Source organism: Dipteris shenzhenensis, chromosome 33 (genome assembly GCF_047967505.1).
Source record: "Dipteris shenzhenensis isolate YYH24624 ecotype China chromosome 33, Dip_SZ_1.0, whole genome shotgun sequence".
Lineage (NCBI taxonomy): Eukaryota > Viridiplantae > Streptophyta > Polypodiopsida > Gleicheniales > Dipteridaceae > Dipteris > Dipteris shenzhenensis.
The window spans coordinates 32108523-32122987 of record NC_141628.1 but is presented as its reverse complement, the minus strand read 5'-3'; the positions used below and the strand labels follow the sequence as shown (position 1 = coordinate 32122987).

General features: G+C 43.9%; 1 protein-coding gene across 3 annotated transcripts in view; it reads right to left on the bottom strand.

The window, feature by feature from the left end:
* The window catches only part of ATVPS33 (Sec1/munc18-like (SM) proteins superfamily), a 237513-nt gene that overhangs the window by 52317 nt on the left and 170731 nt on the right, over positions 1-14465 (bottom strand). For all 3 annotated transcript variants that reach the window (XM_087371482.1, XM_087371483.1, XM_087371484.1), the window contains 3 exons: positions 2681-2762; positions 1955-2025; positions 1492-1572 (listed from right to left, as the gene is read on the bottom strand). In XM_087371482.1, coding sequence (XP_087227608.1) covers positions 1492-1572; positions 1955-2025; positions 2681-2762 — 234 coding nt within the window. The remainder of the gene's footprint in view (positions 1-1491; positions 1573-1954; positions 2026-2680; positions 2763-14465) is intronic.

Sequence of the window (14465 nt, the reverse complement as noted above, 5' to 3'; positions counted from 1 at the left end):
TACGACACAGGTAGCGGTTGCTCAGATACACAGCCGAACTTCACTCAGAGCTCTACCACCAAGTTTTTGCCACCACAGCAGCCTCACACATCAACGCTCCCTCCTAGGGTTGATGCTCTCGTTGGATTTCACTTTGATGAGCTCAGAGAGTTTTTATCTTTAAGTACCCATGCCATTATGATCAGGATTATGGATTTTCTTTTGTATTTGTTATGGTTGTTGATGCCCACTTAGTGGCTCCACCCCTCAGCTCATTATATGATGTATAAGCTTCTTTTAGTCTCATAGACGCTTTTTGGTCTTCTGAAGACTTTTAATAAACTACCACAGCTTGTTGTATCAGGATTTTCACAGTCTCATAGATCCATCGGTCTTCCGAAGATTTTAATAAACTTTCTTTCTTTCTCTCTCTCTCTCTCTCTCTCTCTCCAACTTTGTAATGGTATCAAGGCAAATTTATTGAGGAGTTCTCACGCAGCTTGAATTTAATGTAGTAAGAAAATAAACTTAAGTCAAGCCGGAGGCTAAAAAGGATGTGTGGGACTATAAGCCTCTAGAGATCGCACCTCCCTCTATCTTGTCCTCCCTCCCATCTAGACCATTGCATGTAGCATGAAAATCCTGGGCATCTCCCAAGTCACCAACTATGCTCATAAGAATGCACAAGTGCAATAACTTCTGTGCTGTCTGTTATGTTCAATGGGTTAATTTTGATCTTGTAAAGAAGGCCACATCCTAGGTGTTGATGTGGATTAACACCCAGGATGTTGATGTGGATCAGCACCTAGGATGTGATGAACACCATGTGAAGGGTGATGAATTTTGCTTGCACAAAGTCTGATCTTTTGTTTTCCTTTTAACAGTCAAAGGGCAGTCAAGTTATGGTGCTATATTTTTTCAAGGCAAGTTGAGTATATTTAGAGACTAGAAGCATGTCACTGCTGCATGTCAATTTTATGAGCTTAAGATGGGGTCATGGTGATGAGTTTTGCTTGGATAATAATGTCTCTTACACAAACATGCAATTACTGCACTGTCATTCAATGTGTTACCGTGGTGTAGGGTGATGAGTTTTGCTTGGACAAAAAAATCCCTGATAGAATTCCACGTTGCAAAGCTTCTGTTTTTTTTCTTCCATAGGGTGCCATGTTTTTTGGGTCGCAGAGTCAGAGATGGATTGAGGATGTTTAAGAACAAGACGCATGTAAGTGCTCCACTGCCATTGTTACAACAAGTTTTGAATCTAACTTGGTAATCCAGGATATGTCCACTACTTTTAGGTTGTCTCCTTACAGTAAGATACTAGGCTCTCCTTGAGTAATTAAACCTCCTTAAGGGATGTGTGGCAATATCCATACAATCACGGGTATCATCAGAACAAACAGTTTCAAACTCTGGCCTGAAAAGGTAAGATACACGCGACAATAGTTTCAACTCTATTCCATACACTCAGCCGTACAACATAAGGATAATTTCACCAATGATGCTTACCAGCCACCTTTGAGAGCATTCTCCACCAGCCTAATGCTCAATGGTGCATATCCAGAAAAGACATATGCAATATCATCGGGACTGCATATTCCAAAGTTTTTGGATAAGAAGCACAAAAACACAAGTTTTCATTTCTGAACCCTCTTACAGATAAACCAATCCTTAAAAACAATCAAGCATCTACGATGAACACACTAGCATCACAAATGATAACAAACCAATAACTGTCGCACAAGCCTGTTCTTTCTAGATAGTACGACTAATACAACCCCCATTGATAAGCTCCTAGAATTTTTTGCATCCAAATATGTCAATACATCGGTTGACCTTTTGTTACAGTACAACAATAAACAAGGCACTTTGAAATCTTACTTCTTTACATCATTTCAACTATAATAAAAAATAGCTCAGAATAAACACACACGTGAAGACAAACTCTTGTACATGGGATATCATTACCTACTTTGCATCATCTACATCTTCTACTACAAGCTTCAATCCCTTTCTCAGAGCTTGCCAATTACTCTTGCTCTCCTGCAGGCATACAGTGAACAAAGCTATCAAATGTCAAGGACAATTTACCAAAGCAGATTGTGACCTTTCAACACAGGATATCCATTTTGAGAGTCCAGAAAATTCACATGTGATTGCAAACATGTACTCAGAAGACTGGTTTGGCTACATATGACAATGCGAAAAGTCTACAGGAATGTGGCCAGTACTAAAATATATTACATTAAAAAATGAAGTCATATATCCAAACATGCCATATCTACATTCAAGAACTGACTCATATATCCAAAGGTACATCTATGAAGAGTCATATCTGACGATACAAAATCTCCAATAGGCATGCAAAACCCACTAAGGAAAAAGTCTACGGGAATGTGCCCCACGTGCATCACATCTGAGGCATCGATCACAGATGTGCCAACTTGTAGGATGGAATAATTAAGGGAAAGGGAGCACCAATTCAGAGCCACATCCCTGACTTCATTGGTTGGGATCACTCCATTGAATTAATGATAGACAAGAAGAGATAAAGATAGAACATAAATGCTGACAATTTAAGAGACTTTCAAAGATCCCTTGCAAATCTCAGGAACGCCAGGGTGTGGCTCAGAAAACCACATTGAATATATGATTGACAGCAGAAACAACCACGGCCTATGTCTACATCAACACAAACCTGTCTTTTCAGCAATCCAGATTTTTCCAAGTTACTCAAAGTAAACATGTGCTCAAATCCATAGCTATGCAGTATCTCCCTCCTGAAAAAAGTTCACAAAGTCGAAACAAATGATTAGTTCCTGTACTGGTTAAGAGGGTATAGTAGAGTGATTTGAATCTGTTTATAAACAAAAGTAATGATGGGAACAATGTCAGAAAATAAACAGTGATTGTGCACCCGACCCAAAGTTTAAAAAAGTGGCTGAGCAATTCAAAGAGCCTTTTATAAAAATTTCATAAGCTTTTTAGCCTTGAATCAGGAGAAGATATAGCTCTAACAAAGTCGCCCATTGCCTGCATTAAAGACCTAAAGAGAAGGAATGAATAAGCTGTTAACAGTGTCCTAAATTCAGTGTATGGCCCTACTGGAAATGGGTTAAGATACTAAGGAGTTAAACACTTGACTCTGCCTACTAAATGCTCAGTAGAGGGTCCAGAATGTATTGACTATGGATTGGAAAGCCGGCAATGTATGTGTAAAATAGAACTACTTGTTAAGGATATTCAGACATGAATTTGCACGTACTACTATTTGCTTTGTAACCACAAGGTGATACAAGTGGCTCCATATACTTATAGAACACCCACCCCCATCATGTGCCACGCATGCGGTACCACTATCATGGCCATTCTTCCACCTCCGAAATGGTATGTTAGAAGTCACTGACCCACCTGTGAGCCACCAAAAGGTCAGTTGACTATAGGGGCATACGGTAAGCTGTACCAGAGGTTTGCATAGCTGCTGGGACTGTTTGGAGCAGTGCCTGCATGGAAGAATCACCCTGGAACACCCGCGATTGTACAAGGCAGATCTGCATGGTAGTAGGGCTGAAGGACAGCTTTGTTCAAGTTCTGTAACCAAAACTTGAACAAAGCTTTCAAGAGGTAATCTAAGGGACCTGAGGACGATCTTAGCAAAGGATTCATGAAAGAAAAGATCAAGGAGTTCCAGATTCTTAAGGAGAAACCTCGGTTTCAGCAATTATTCGACGAGATGATGTCCTATCCAAGGTCAAAGCCACGAAAAGAAAAGGGAGACAAAGAACTTTCTCATACTTCTCCATCGAAAGAGTCTTCTAAGCATTCTCCTTACTCTAGGGAGAATTCACGGAGTCCTGCAGCATGCCAAAGGCGTCAAACTTCAAGAAAACAATGGAGGAGATTCTCCAACCAAAACAAAATGTATATCATACAGAAAAGAAAGGACCCAAGGTGATCCATAGATACCTTGTCAAGTTTAAGAACTATTCGGCACTTGATGCCAAGTGGGTAGATGAGGACTACTACTCAGAGTATCCTCAAGTTTTACAGTTATATCGAGAAGCTTTTCAGTTGAGGACAACTGTTTAGAAGCCGAGGGGATGTCACCAGTTGGGGCTTCTCCCAAGAAAATAAAGAATAATCTTTATTAGAATTGACTTTGGTCAAAGAATGGCTAAGTTAATTAACCAAGAATAAGTTTTATTGTTTTACTTTTTCTTTGCATTGGTAAAAAGAGAACTGTGGGGACTCCCACAGGGGACTAGAAATAATCCAAGAACTAGAATGCATGAATTAGGGGAAGAGTGCAAAAAGCAGGTCCTACCACAGACAAAAAGCATCCAGAAAGTGGGCGCTTATATGGAGGAGGGCCCCAGCTAGGCAAACAAGCAGAAAAAGCAACGCAATTCTCAAGAAAAGCCCTAAAAGCAGCAGAAAAAGCTAGAAAGCTTGGTTTTTGTATAAAAGTAGCTTTTAGGAAGAACAAAAGCATAAAATAGCTTTTCAAAAGCACTAAAGCTAGAAATAGCTTTCAGAAAGCAGGTTTAGCTTTTCGCTAGGCCAAGTTTATAAAAGAAAAGCCAAAGAGGTCAAGATCATTCAGTTTTGTACTCAGTTCATGCTCTTGTGAAGAGCTTGTTGTACAAAGACTAGGAGCAAAAAAATGTTTTTCCACGATTCCCTTGTTCCTTTCGATGACTCCAAAATGACTAGCAAAGGAAACCATTTCTTTCTTTTGGTGTCCATTACACTTCGAGAGTTTGAAAATCCCTTCATTCTTGAATTTGGGATCATTTCATTGGATTTCTGACTCATTGTCTCTGCTTCAATGTTTTTCTACTAGTGTATCTGTGTTCTTGCTTCTCTCCCTCATCTCCCAGCTACTCTACTTGTCAGCAATCACATTTCAACAAGCTCTTCAAAGTTCCCACGCTTTGTTCAAGTTCCAGTTACAGAAGAAGGCAGATCAAAAGAAGGAGTCTTAGTCCAAGGAGGAGTCCAAATCTCGATCAGCCAACGTAACTACAGGATACCTTTTCTTGGTCATTGAGCATTGCTCAACTTTTGCAGTGAGACTGAAGACAAGCAAAGCTGGTATGTGAACAACGAAGCTTCACAACACATTGTCAACAAGAAATCATGGCTTAAATCCATGGACCTGCACACCTTGACTCGACGGTGATGGTGAGGACAGCAGGACATGCCTTGTCAATGGTATTAGAAGCATTCCATTCATGACAAACTCAAAAGATGAAGAGATAATCTCTAGTGTCCTCTTTGTGTCTGCTCTTTGTAAGAACTTGTTGTGTGTGAGTCAAATGTCCAAGAACAAGATGAAGGTAGAGTTCGATGACAAGGAAGTCGTGGTACGATCCAAGGCGACCGGAGAGATCATGGCTCAAGGAGTTGAAGAGAATGGCATGTACAGGATCAATGCACTATTTTGGTCCATGATGAGAAAGGAGGCTCCAAACTATGGCATGAGAGACTACCATTAATTGTAGGCATGGATGAGGCCTCCAAGGCTTGCTTGGAGGGCAAGCAAACACACATTCTTGAAGGTGGCGACATCGAGGTACAGATCCCCGCTGAAGTTGGTGCACTTCGATGTATGTGGGCCCATATCAAAAAACTCATCTGCAAGTTCTTGCTACTATTTGACTTTCATTGATCATCGTATCCGAATGTTTTGGGTGTACTGCCTAGCTAAGAAGTCTGAAGCCTTTGATAAATTCAAGGAGTGGAAGGCCAACGTAGAAAAGGAGTCAAGGAAGGTTTTGAAGACATTCCGCACTGGCCAGGGGGGAAGGGGGGGTACTTCAAAAGCATTCAATGCTTTCTGTAAGAAGCAATGGAATCAAAAGACAGCTAACTACAGCCTACACTTCTCAACCGAATGGGGTTGCGGAGAGAAAGAACCGTGCAATGGTAGAATGGGGTTGACTAGGATGGGGGGGGAAGCAACTCCAAAGGCATGTTGGACAGAAGCGGATGATACAGCCGTGCACGTCAAAGACAAAATCAGTTGAAGACAAAGCTCCTTATGAGGTCTACTCTGGCAAGAAACCTACTATTTAACATTTAAAGGTTTCAGGTATGTACATGTGCATAAGGATGAACGGACGAAGATGGATTCCAAGAGTGGAAGAGTATATTTGTTGGGTACGATGAGGAGTCCAAAGCATAATGTCTCTTCGACCAAGACAAGAAATAGAACCTTATCACTAGGGACGTTATCTTCAAGGAGACAAAAGTTCAGCCAAAGGAGGTGACACAAGAAGCTCCAAAAGAACCCCCACTGGTACCCACATTGGCAATCATGGAGGAGTCCGAGGCCGAGCAAAGAGGTACTAGAAGCCAAAGCACCACCTATGAAGACACCACCAACAGAGAAAAAGCTTCCATGTTGGTGTGTGAGGATGCTGCAGGTGTCTCGGTTGGTAGATTACCCGGTGTACGGAAATCTCCACGGAATTCAAGAAATCCTATTATGAACTTTGCATTGGTGGCTCAAATTGATGAGTCAAGTTATTTCGAAGAGGCGAAAGATATACCAAATTGGTAGGCAGCATGAAGGTTGAGATGGATGCTATTTTGAAGAATAACACCTGGGACTTGGTGGACAGACCTATTAAGTGGAAGTGATTGGTAACTAAGTGGGTGTACAAGGTAGATAAATATAAAGCCAGGCTGAAGGTCAAGGGCTATGCTCAAGTAAAGGGTCTCGACTTTGGTGAGACTTTTGCTCCTACAGCTTGGATGGTGACAATTCAAAAAGTGAGCCTTGGCTGCCCATCATGGGTGTTCATCTTTCAAATGGATGGAAATCTGCATTTTTTAACTGAAACCTGTAAAAAGAGGTATATGTAGATCGGACTTGGGGTCTTCAAGTGCCAAGTTCCGCTTCTAAAGTGTATAGATTGAAGAAGGCTCTGTACAGGCTGAGACACGCCCCTGCGTGAATACATCCAAAATGTTGGTAGTGGTTGGAAAATACATCAGTTCCACAATCTCGTCAACGATGGCAGCTTCAGCCTGGCCTCCATTGGCGTCACCACCTCCTTGCAGTCCTCCATCTGGAAACGCTTCAATATCTCACCGCAATACTTCTCCTAAGAGATAAAGATATTTTGTTTCTTTTTCTTGACTTCCATCTTGAGGAAGTGATGAAGAAGGCCCAGATCCATCATCTCGAACTCCTTCAATAGAATGTCCTTGACATGCGAGATCCTCTCCTTATGATCAGCTGTAAGTTTCAAGCATCCGATGGCAACCCAACTCTGGTAAAGAACTCATTGATGTGCTGGTAGGCACTCCCAAGGGATAACCTGGAGCACCTCATTCAATGCATGGAGATTGGACCACACTTGCACCATTGAGAAAGAAAGAAAGAAATTTTATTAGAGTCTTCAGAAGACCGATGGGTCTATGAGACTGAAAGAAAACCTGATACAAATCACTATAAGGGTGGTGGAGCTCCTGAAACGAGCATCATCACACGTGCTGAGCCCTAAGTCTGATCATACATAATCAAATACATCTGGATGTAACAATGAAAAGAAAAGAAAAGGACTGGAGCAGAGCGAAATCCTCCGTATGTCATGTCGCCTTGGCTGGTGCATAGTCGGTGATGGGACGCTCGCGCCCGTCAAGGTGTGCCGTGTGTCTCGGTCTCTTGGACAAGGCTCGACACAAGACCAGAGCCACCATGACTCCCATGGGACGTATCCCGAGTCTAAACAATGACGAGAGGTTCCCCAGAGTGATCTGTGTCCCCCCTCGATGTCTCGTGTGTCGTGTTGGGGTCTCTGTCACGTCTGCGGCTAGAGACTGGACGATCAATGTCACTCGATGGGAAGAACTCTGTGATCCTGCTCTGAGAGGTGTCTGATGATGTGGCCAAGCCTCGTCGCCTGAGTAAGTACTCTGTGTCGGACCCGCTCGTGAATGAAGGCCGCGAGGCATCTCTGATCTAGGTAGGCGAGGAATCTGGAAAAGAGCCCGGAGCCGTCTCTGAAGAGACAGTGGTAGCAACCTCGGATCTCGTACTACACTGGGCACCTGAAAATAAAATGCTTCTCCGACTCAACCTCCTGACAGTCGCACAATGTACATAAGCGATGCTCCCTAGGAATCCCCTCTACTCTGCCGCTCTCTATGCGGAGGCGGTGTAATGATACCTGAAACTGTCCGATGGAGATCCGTAGTGAGTGAGGCATATGAAGCTCAGTGTACCCCGGTGGTGTGATGAATCCTTCCTCCGAAATACGAAGACAGTAATCTCTGTAGAAACTCAGCTTCACTGGGAGCTCCCTCGGCTCCAATCAACTCCTAAATGTGTGTAGCTGTAGGAGATCCTCTCGAATGACCTGGTTGGTGTGTGGCCCAATCGGGATGGTGGATGGGAGTACTGGAGGGGCATCTAAACTGTATTGAAAAGGAGGTATCTTATCAATGTGGAACCCTAGTCTCACAAACCATCTGTGAGTCTGTGCATACCAGCATCGCTTGTCTCCCTCTGCTGCCAACCTCATGGAGGAATCGAGAGCCAACCATCGCAACCTCTGTCTCCCTGATGTGCAATCCCCATATGATCTAACCCGGTGTAGATATGTGATGGTCTGAAAGGCTGCATCTAGTTGGAGTGAAGGAGCACCAAATTCGGCCTGAATGATGTGATGTGGTACAGATGGTTTCCCCCGGATCATCTGCGAGAGCATGAGGATCTGCAGGTGCTCCACCCGTGTCCACTCTATCTCTGACATGTCAGGCCCCCAACAAGGGGGCTGCCATACATACCGGCTGGTCGGACCAAGGAGTCGAAGAAAAGAGCCTTGGTTCGAGGGTCCTGGAAGTGGGAGTAAAGCATTGTCTCTCTAGCCGAGCCAGTGAGACGTATCCCCTGCCCAGTCTGGCTTGCATCGCTGGTCTCATCGTGAAGATCGGGCCGGAGAAGATGAGCCCCAAGTAAGTGTATGAGGATACGATCTCAATTGGTGACCCACCGAAAGTAAAAGTAACCTGCTTCCGTTGCATGTTTGCTCGAGAGGTGTTAAAGATCATGACCTTGGTCTTGCCAAGGTTGACCTCCAAATCATGGGATAAACAAAAAGCTTGCAGTGCATCCAGGTGTCACTGGAGCCTCTCGCGTGTGGACGACAAGAGTGCCACGTCATCTGCATAAAGAAGAATCATGATGATGATCCCAACAAGTGAGCAACCGGTCCCTCCGAATGCCCCCATGAAAGTCTCAAGCTCATCAATGTAGAGGCCAAATAGGGTCGGTGATAAGGGACAACCCTGTTTGATCCCTATGGTACTCAGGATCTCATCTGTCCAACTTGCGCCTGTCCAAACTCGGCCTGAGACTCTCTCATACAGTGCCATGACTGCCCAGATGATCTCCTGATCAAATCCCAGTGTATGTAGGCGTGTGATGAGACGAGCTCGAGGTACTGTGTCAAAGGCTTTGCGGAAATCCACAAAGTAACAATATACCCTCTCCTTCCGTGATCTGGCCTCCTCAATGACACTCCTGAGTGTGAGTATGTGATCCATAGTCCCATGGTCTCGCCTGAAACCGGCCTGACCCTCTGCTCTGAGCCCTCTCATCTTTGCGAATAGGCTGACCGATGTATACAATACAGCTGCATAGATCTTGGACATCACATGTCCAATCATGATAGCCCTGTAGTTACTCGGGTCCATGGGCTCACAGGTGGGTGCAGAAGTCACTGACCCACCTGTGAGCCCCCAAATCAGAAGGACAAGGAATCAGCTGACTGTATGGGGTTAGGTTAAACTGTACCAGAGGTTTGCATAGCTGCTGGGACTGTTTGAAGCAGTGGTTGCATGGAGGAATCACCCTGGAACACTTGCGACTGTACAAGGCAGATCTGTGTGGCAGTAGGGCTGAAGGACAGCCAAGGAAGAGGTTACCAGGGCATATTTATAGCCCTGGCAGCAGGCACCTACTGCCACAACTGATCAAAGGTCATACACTAGTCAAAGGAAGGGTCAGATCTGTTTGGTGGATTTGACAGAGCAGTGGGAGCAGCAGCAGGCTCAGTCAGCCAGTTCTGGCCAGTTCCCAGTCTACATAAACCCCCTCGCCTTTCATACTCATTAAAACATTTACGGAAGCTCTTTTGCAAGGCAGCGTGGACCGCAGGAAGTATGGACTGTTCTAAAGAAGAGACGTCAACATTGTAATCACCTGGGATTACTGTTTTGTATCCAGCACCTTGGCTGGAAGTTTTGTGCTCTGTTGAGAGCTGTTGTTCTGACTGCCATGGATGGATAAAGACTGAGTTGTCTCTCTCTTCTTCTCTTCTATCTGCTCTATCTCTTTGTGACTGTGTCTAGAGTGATTGGAAAGGGTTTTTGGGATTATTCCACTAGTTATTCATACCTTGTTTCTCTGACTTGGTCACCTCTATTTCAACCCTTCTACCATCAACTTCCTTTTCCTCTCCAGCAGTTCCAAATCTAGTTCCCACATGAGTGTAGACTCAGTCTTAAATCTGTGTGGCATGGGAGCATATCTGACAGTAACAGTAGCTTCTTAGTCTGCACCCACACCACTAAGCAGACACAGCAGCCATACTGCTGTCAAGGTTGTAAGAAGCTTTAGTGCCAGTGTAGCAGACATGGTTTCTGCACTTGTAAGTACCTATTCCAAAATATGTGCTCTAAAAGAGAACCCAGCGCACTACCTAGGGAATCTCAGAAACACAAACCAGCCATACTATTGCTGGCAAGCTTGTAATAGGTTTTACGCCTACGTAGCAGACGTGATTTCTGCACTTGTAAGTACGCACTTGTGAGTACCTGTTCCCAAGAATGTGCTCCAAATCCAAAGCAAATGCACCAAAATAGCAAAATATTGCGAAGAATATACCTTTCAGATTCAGCAAAATGTCACTAGCTGTGTCCACATCATACACACGGAAAAAAGCTGCCGTAAGAGGCTAGCAGTTTGCTTAAGCACCATTGGCACATACACAGTTATGAGCCCCTTGTGAGTAGGACATTCCACCATCACCCTATACCCCTCTTGGCAGTTATGCCTACTCATCACCTCCCAAAGGTGAAATTTTTCTTGACAATTCCTCACATCAAAGCCCATGAAAGCCCTCACGTTTCATTCTCCTCAAGCATTGGCCTCTGGGGGGGTCAAATCAAAGACATTAGACTGTCGTCCAGGGCACCTTCTAGGAGCATTTTCTTGTGATCTGCAGTACCCTGACCTAACTTCGCACCATCTATGCAAAAATCAGAAGTTAATCATTCCCACCTATGCAAGGGCTTCCTTGATTTGGAATCTAAAGGTATATACTCTCTTAGAAAACCCATTCCTAGAGGCAGTTGTAACTTGTCTTTTACACGTTTTGCTTGCTTTATGCTTCTCTGCGTCAGCCTAGTGAGTGAGTGAGTGAGTGTGTGTGTGTGTGTGGCTTGGGACCTCATTATCGTGCTTTATGGCAACAAATTACATGCATGTTTTTGCCTTTTGTTCCGATTCCTCCTTTGGAACTCTAGGATCGGCTCGCGGATTGGACTTTGACTTCCCCAAGGTCCTCTTCCTGTCCTTTGAGGCTATCTTAGATTACGGTGCCTCCATTGTATAACATCCTATTGCCTCAACCTTGGGTTCAGAGAAAGGTAATTCAGTTTGGCGAATGCATCACCCAACTAAGTAGTGGAGAAAGAGATAACAGCAAATTTAGGCCTACAAAGTTCCACAACGGCAACAGGTTTTCTTCTGGCAAGTGCTTCTAGGCATTTTTCCATCTAGATAGATGTTGGCTCGCAAACACATTGCTCCTGCTAGTTGCCATAGATGTTTGGTTTCTCAGGAGACTGTGTCTCATTTATTCTAGCTTAGTTCGTGCTCTCGTGACTTCTTTGATCTTCTTCAGCAGTGCTTGCGAGCGAGATTCCCGACTATTACTTTTGGGAAGTCCTTCTGGATCTTTGGTTTTCATCCACCCAGACCGGAGTTTCATCTTTTCTTTGTTTAGGTTTGTTATTGGGCACTCTGGACTTTATGGACAGACAGAAACTGTAAAGTCTTTGGTGATCCTACATTTTCCTTGTTTGCTTTTTTTAGGCGCTCTCTGCAACAACCTTTATTTGATTGCTTGCAGATGAGCTGCATAGATCATGATGTATATCTAGCATACACTCTGATTTTCAGCTGATGTAATTTGCGTTGCCTCGCTTTTGAGGTGGCCACAATTGTAATATAATCACTCAAAAATTTTCACTAAAATTCAAAAAAACTGTGTGTGTGTGTGTGTGTGTCCATATAATATTCTCTTAGAAAACCTATTCCTAGAGGTGGTTGTAACTTGTCTTTTACACGTTTGCTTGCTTTATGCTTTTGTGTGTCAACCTAGTGAGTGAGAGAGAGAGAGAGTGTGTGTGTGTGTGGCATTGCCCGTCTTCTCGGCAGTTGCTGGATTCTCTTCGACAGCAGCTACGAGTGAGATTCCCGATTCTTCTCTTTGGGAAAATTTTCAGGCTCTTTGGCTTTCATCCACACCGACCGGGTTTTCATCTTTTCTTTGTTTGGGCTCCCTATTGGGCACTTTGGACTTTATGGACAGACCGCAATTGTAAAGTCTTTAGTGATCCCAATTTGTCTTTGTTTGCTTACTTTAAGCGTTCTTTGCAGCAATCTTTCTTTGATTGCTTATAGACTCACCAGATAGATCAGGATGTATATTTGGCTCATACTGAGATCGTCAGTTGATGTATTTTCTAGCGCCTCTTCTATGAGGTGACTATTCTTGTAATATAATCAATCAAAGTTTTCACTTTTTGTTAAAAAAAAGTTGTGCGCGCGCGCGCGGTGGGGTGTGTGTGTGTGTGTGAGAGAGAGAGAGAGAGAGAGAGAGAGAGGACCTGCAGCCCTTGCTCCAACCCTCCTATCAGCTCCATAGCCTCTTTAGATAAGCCCGTCTGCTTCAGCTACCTGCTGCTCATAATCGGCGTCCAAAAACCAGCCCTCTGGAGTCGTAAATCCCTGCCGTACAGTCCCACCATAGGTCCGTGCAATTCCGCACGTGTATGGACCTGTACGGCCATTCCCGCCCTATTCAGGCTGCTGCTGCCGGCTGATTCCCTGCTCTTGGGTTGCTGTTGTACCAGGTTTAGCCCACGGGCTGCTTCTACACGCTGGTTCTGAGGGCTCTCTCTTCCACCTCTCTCTCCTTTTGGTTCCTGGGTCTTGTATACTCTTTCCATCGCCAGAACCTCTCTTTTTTGTTTGATTTATAGTTCATCTTGGAACTTTTCCTGGTTTTTTTTCTTTTCCTTCTCTAGAACTTGTATTTTCTTCTCTCTAAATCCCTAAATATCTCTTCCTTCTTCTCCTTGCAAATACACTATTTCCTTCTTCTTTATGGGCTGTTTTTAGGGACTGTTTTTTCTCTTTTATCACTTTACAGGTACCCCCTTTTTGGGTTCCATCTTCTTTTGAAGACATGGTTGAATACTCTTATGAAAAAACTTTTCAAAAGGATGGATCGGTTCAATACAAAAAGCAAAAGCAGGCTGAGGGTCAGCATGACCCCGTGCATGATTCTGTTAAAGCACAACTGGTTTATGATGTCATGCACGAAGGATTTGCAGACACAAGGAAAGAGTGGAAAGACTCTGTTCCATCGGTTGGTGTCATGATTGAAGTGGATGAAATTGTGGATCCAGTTAGAGAATATGCCAAAAATGCAGTTATATTATTTTTCCCAGGTCGGATGCCACCTACTGTAGAGGTAGGCAACTAGTAGACCTGCACACTAGCTGGCTCGTTTGTTCCTAAGGTACATTCTGCAACTAGAGGCTTTTTTGAGGTCATTATGGTAGATGAGATTCACAGGCAAATGCTTTTGGAACATTCGCCACTCTTTTTTGGGCAACAAATGGTGCATGTTTTGCCATGGCCCCCCACAAGGGATTATCAGGCTTTGATTTGACACCGATGTCCGATCTGGGTTGAAGTTGTAGACTTCCCGCAATGCATGGCTTCACTCTTGCCTAAAATTGCAGCAACTTTAGGCAAAGTGGTTTGCCCACCGCGGCCTAACGGCAACTCTAATCGATTTTGCATTCTCTGGGATACTGATAATCCCACACTAGAGTCTTATTCAGTCACGGTGAACAATGTTGACATAGGAAGTGCATTTTATAAATTGACTATTTGCAGGAGCTTGCTTTGAATGTAAAAATTTTGGACACATGGCTTCGCAGTGTCCAATGAGTCAGCATAAAATGCCTCTTGCTACTTTGCCTACTCAGATGCCCAATAAGGATGCTCTTGCCTCTATTGGGAATAAAAATAAAGATAATAGACAGTTTCTTGTGAATCCGGTTAAAGGCAAAGCCCCAGTGGTTTCAAATGGGACTGCTTCTTCCCCTTTGCTTCTATTCAACCCTTAGCAAAAGGACCAAAAACTCCAATTGATGGATGGCAAAGTCCA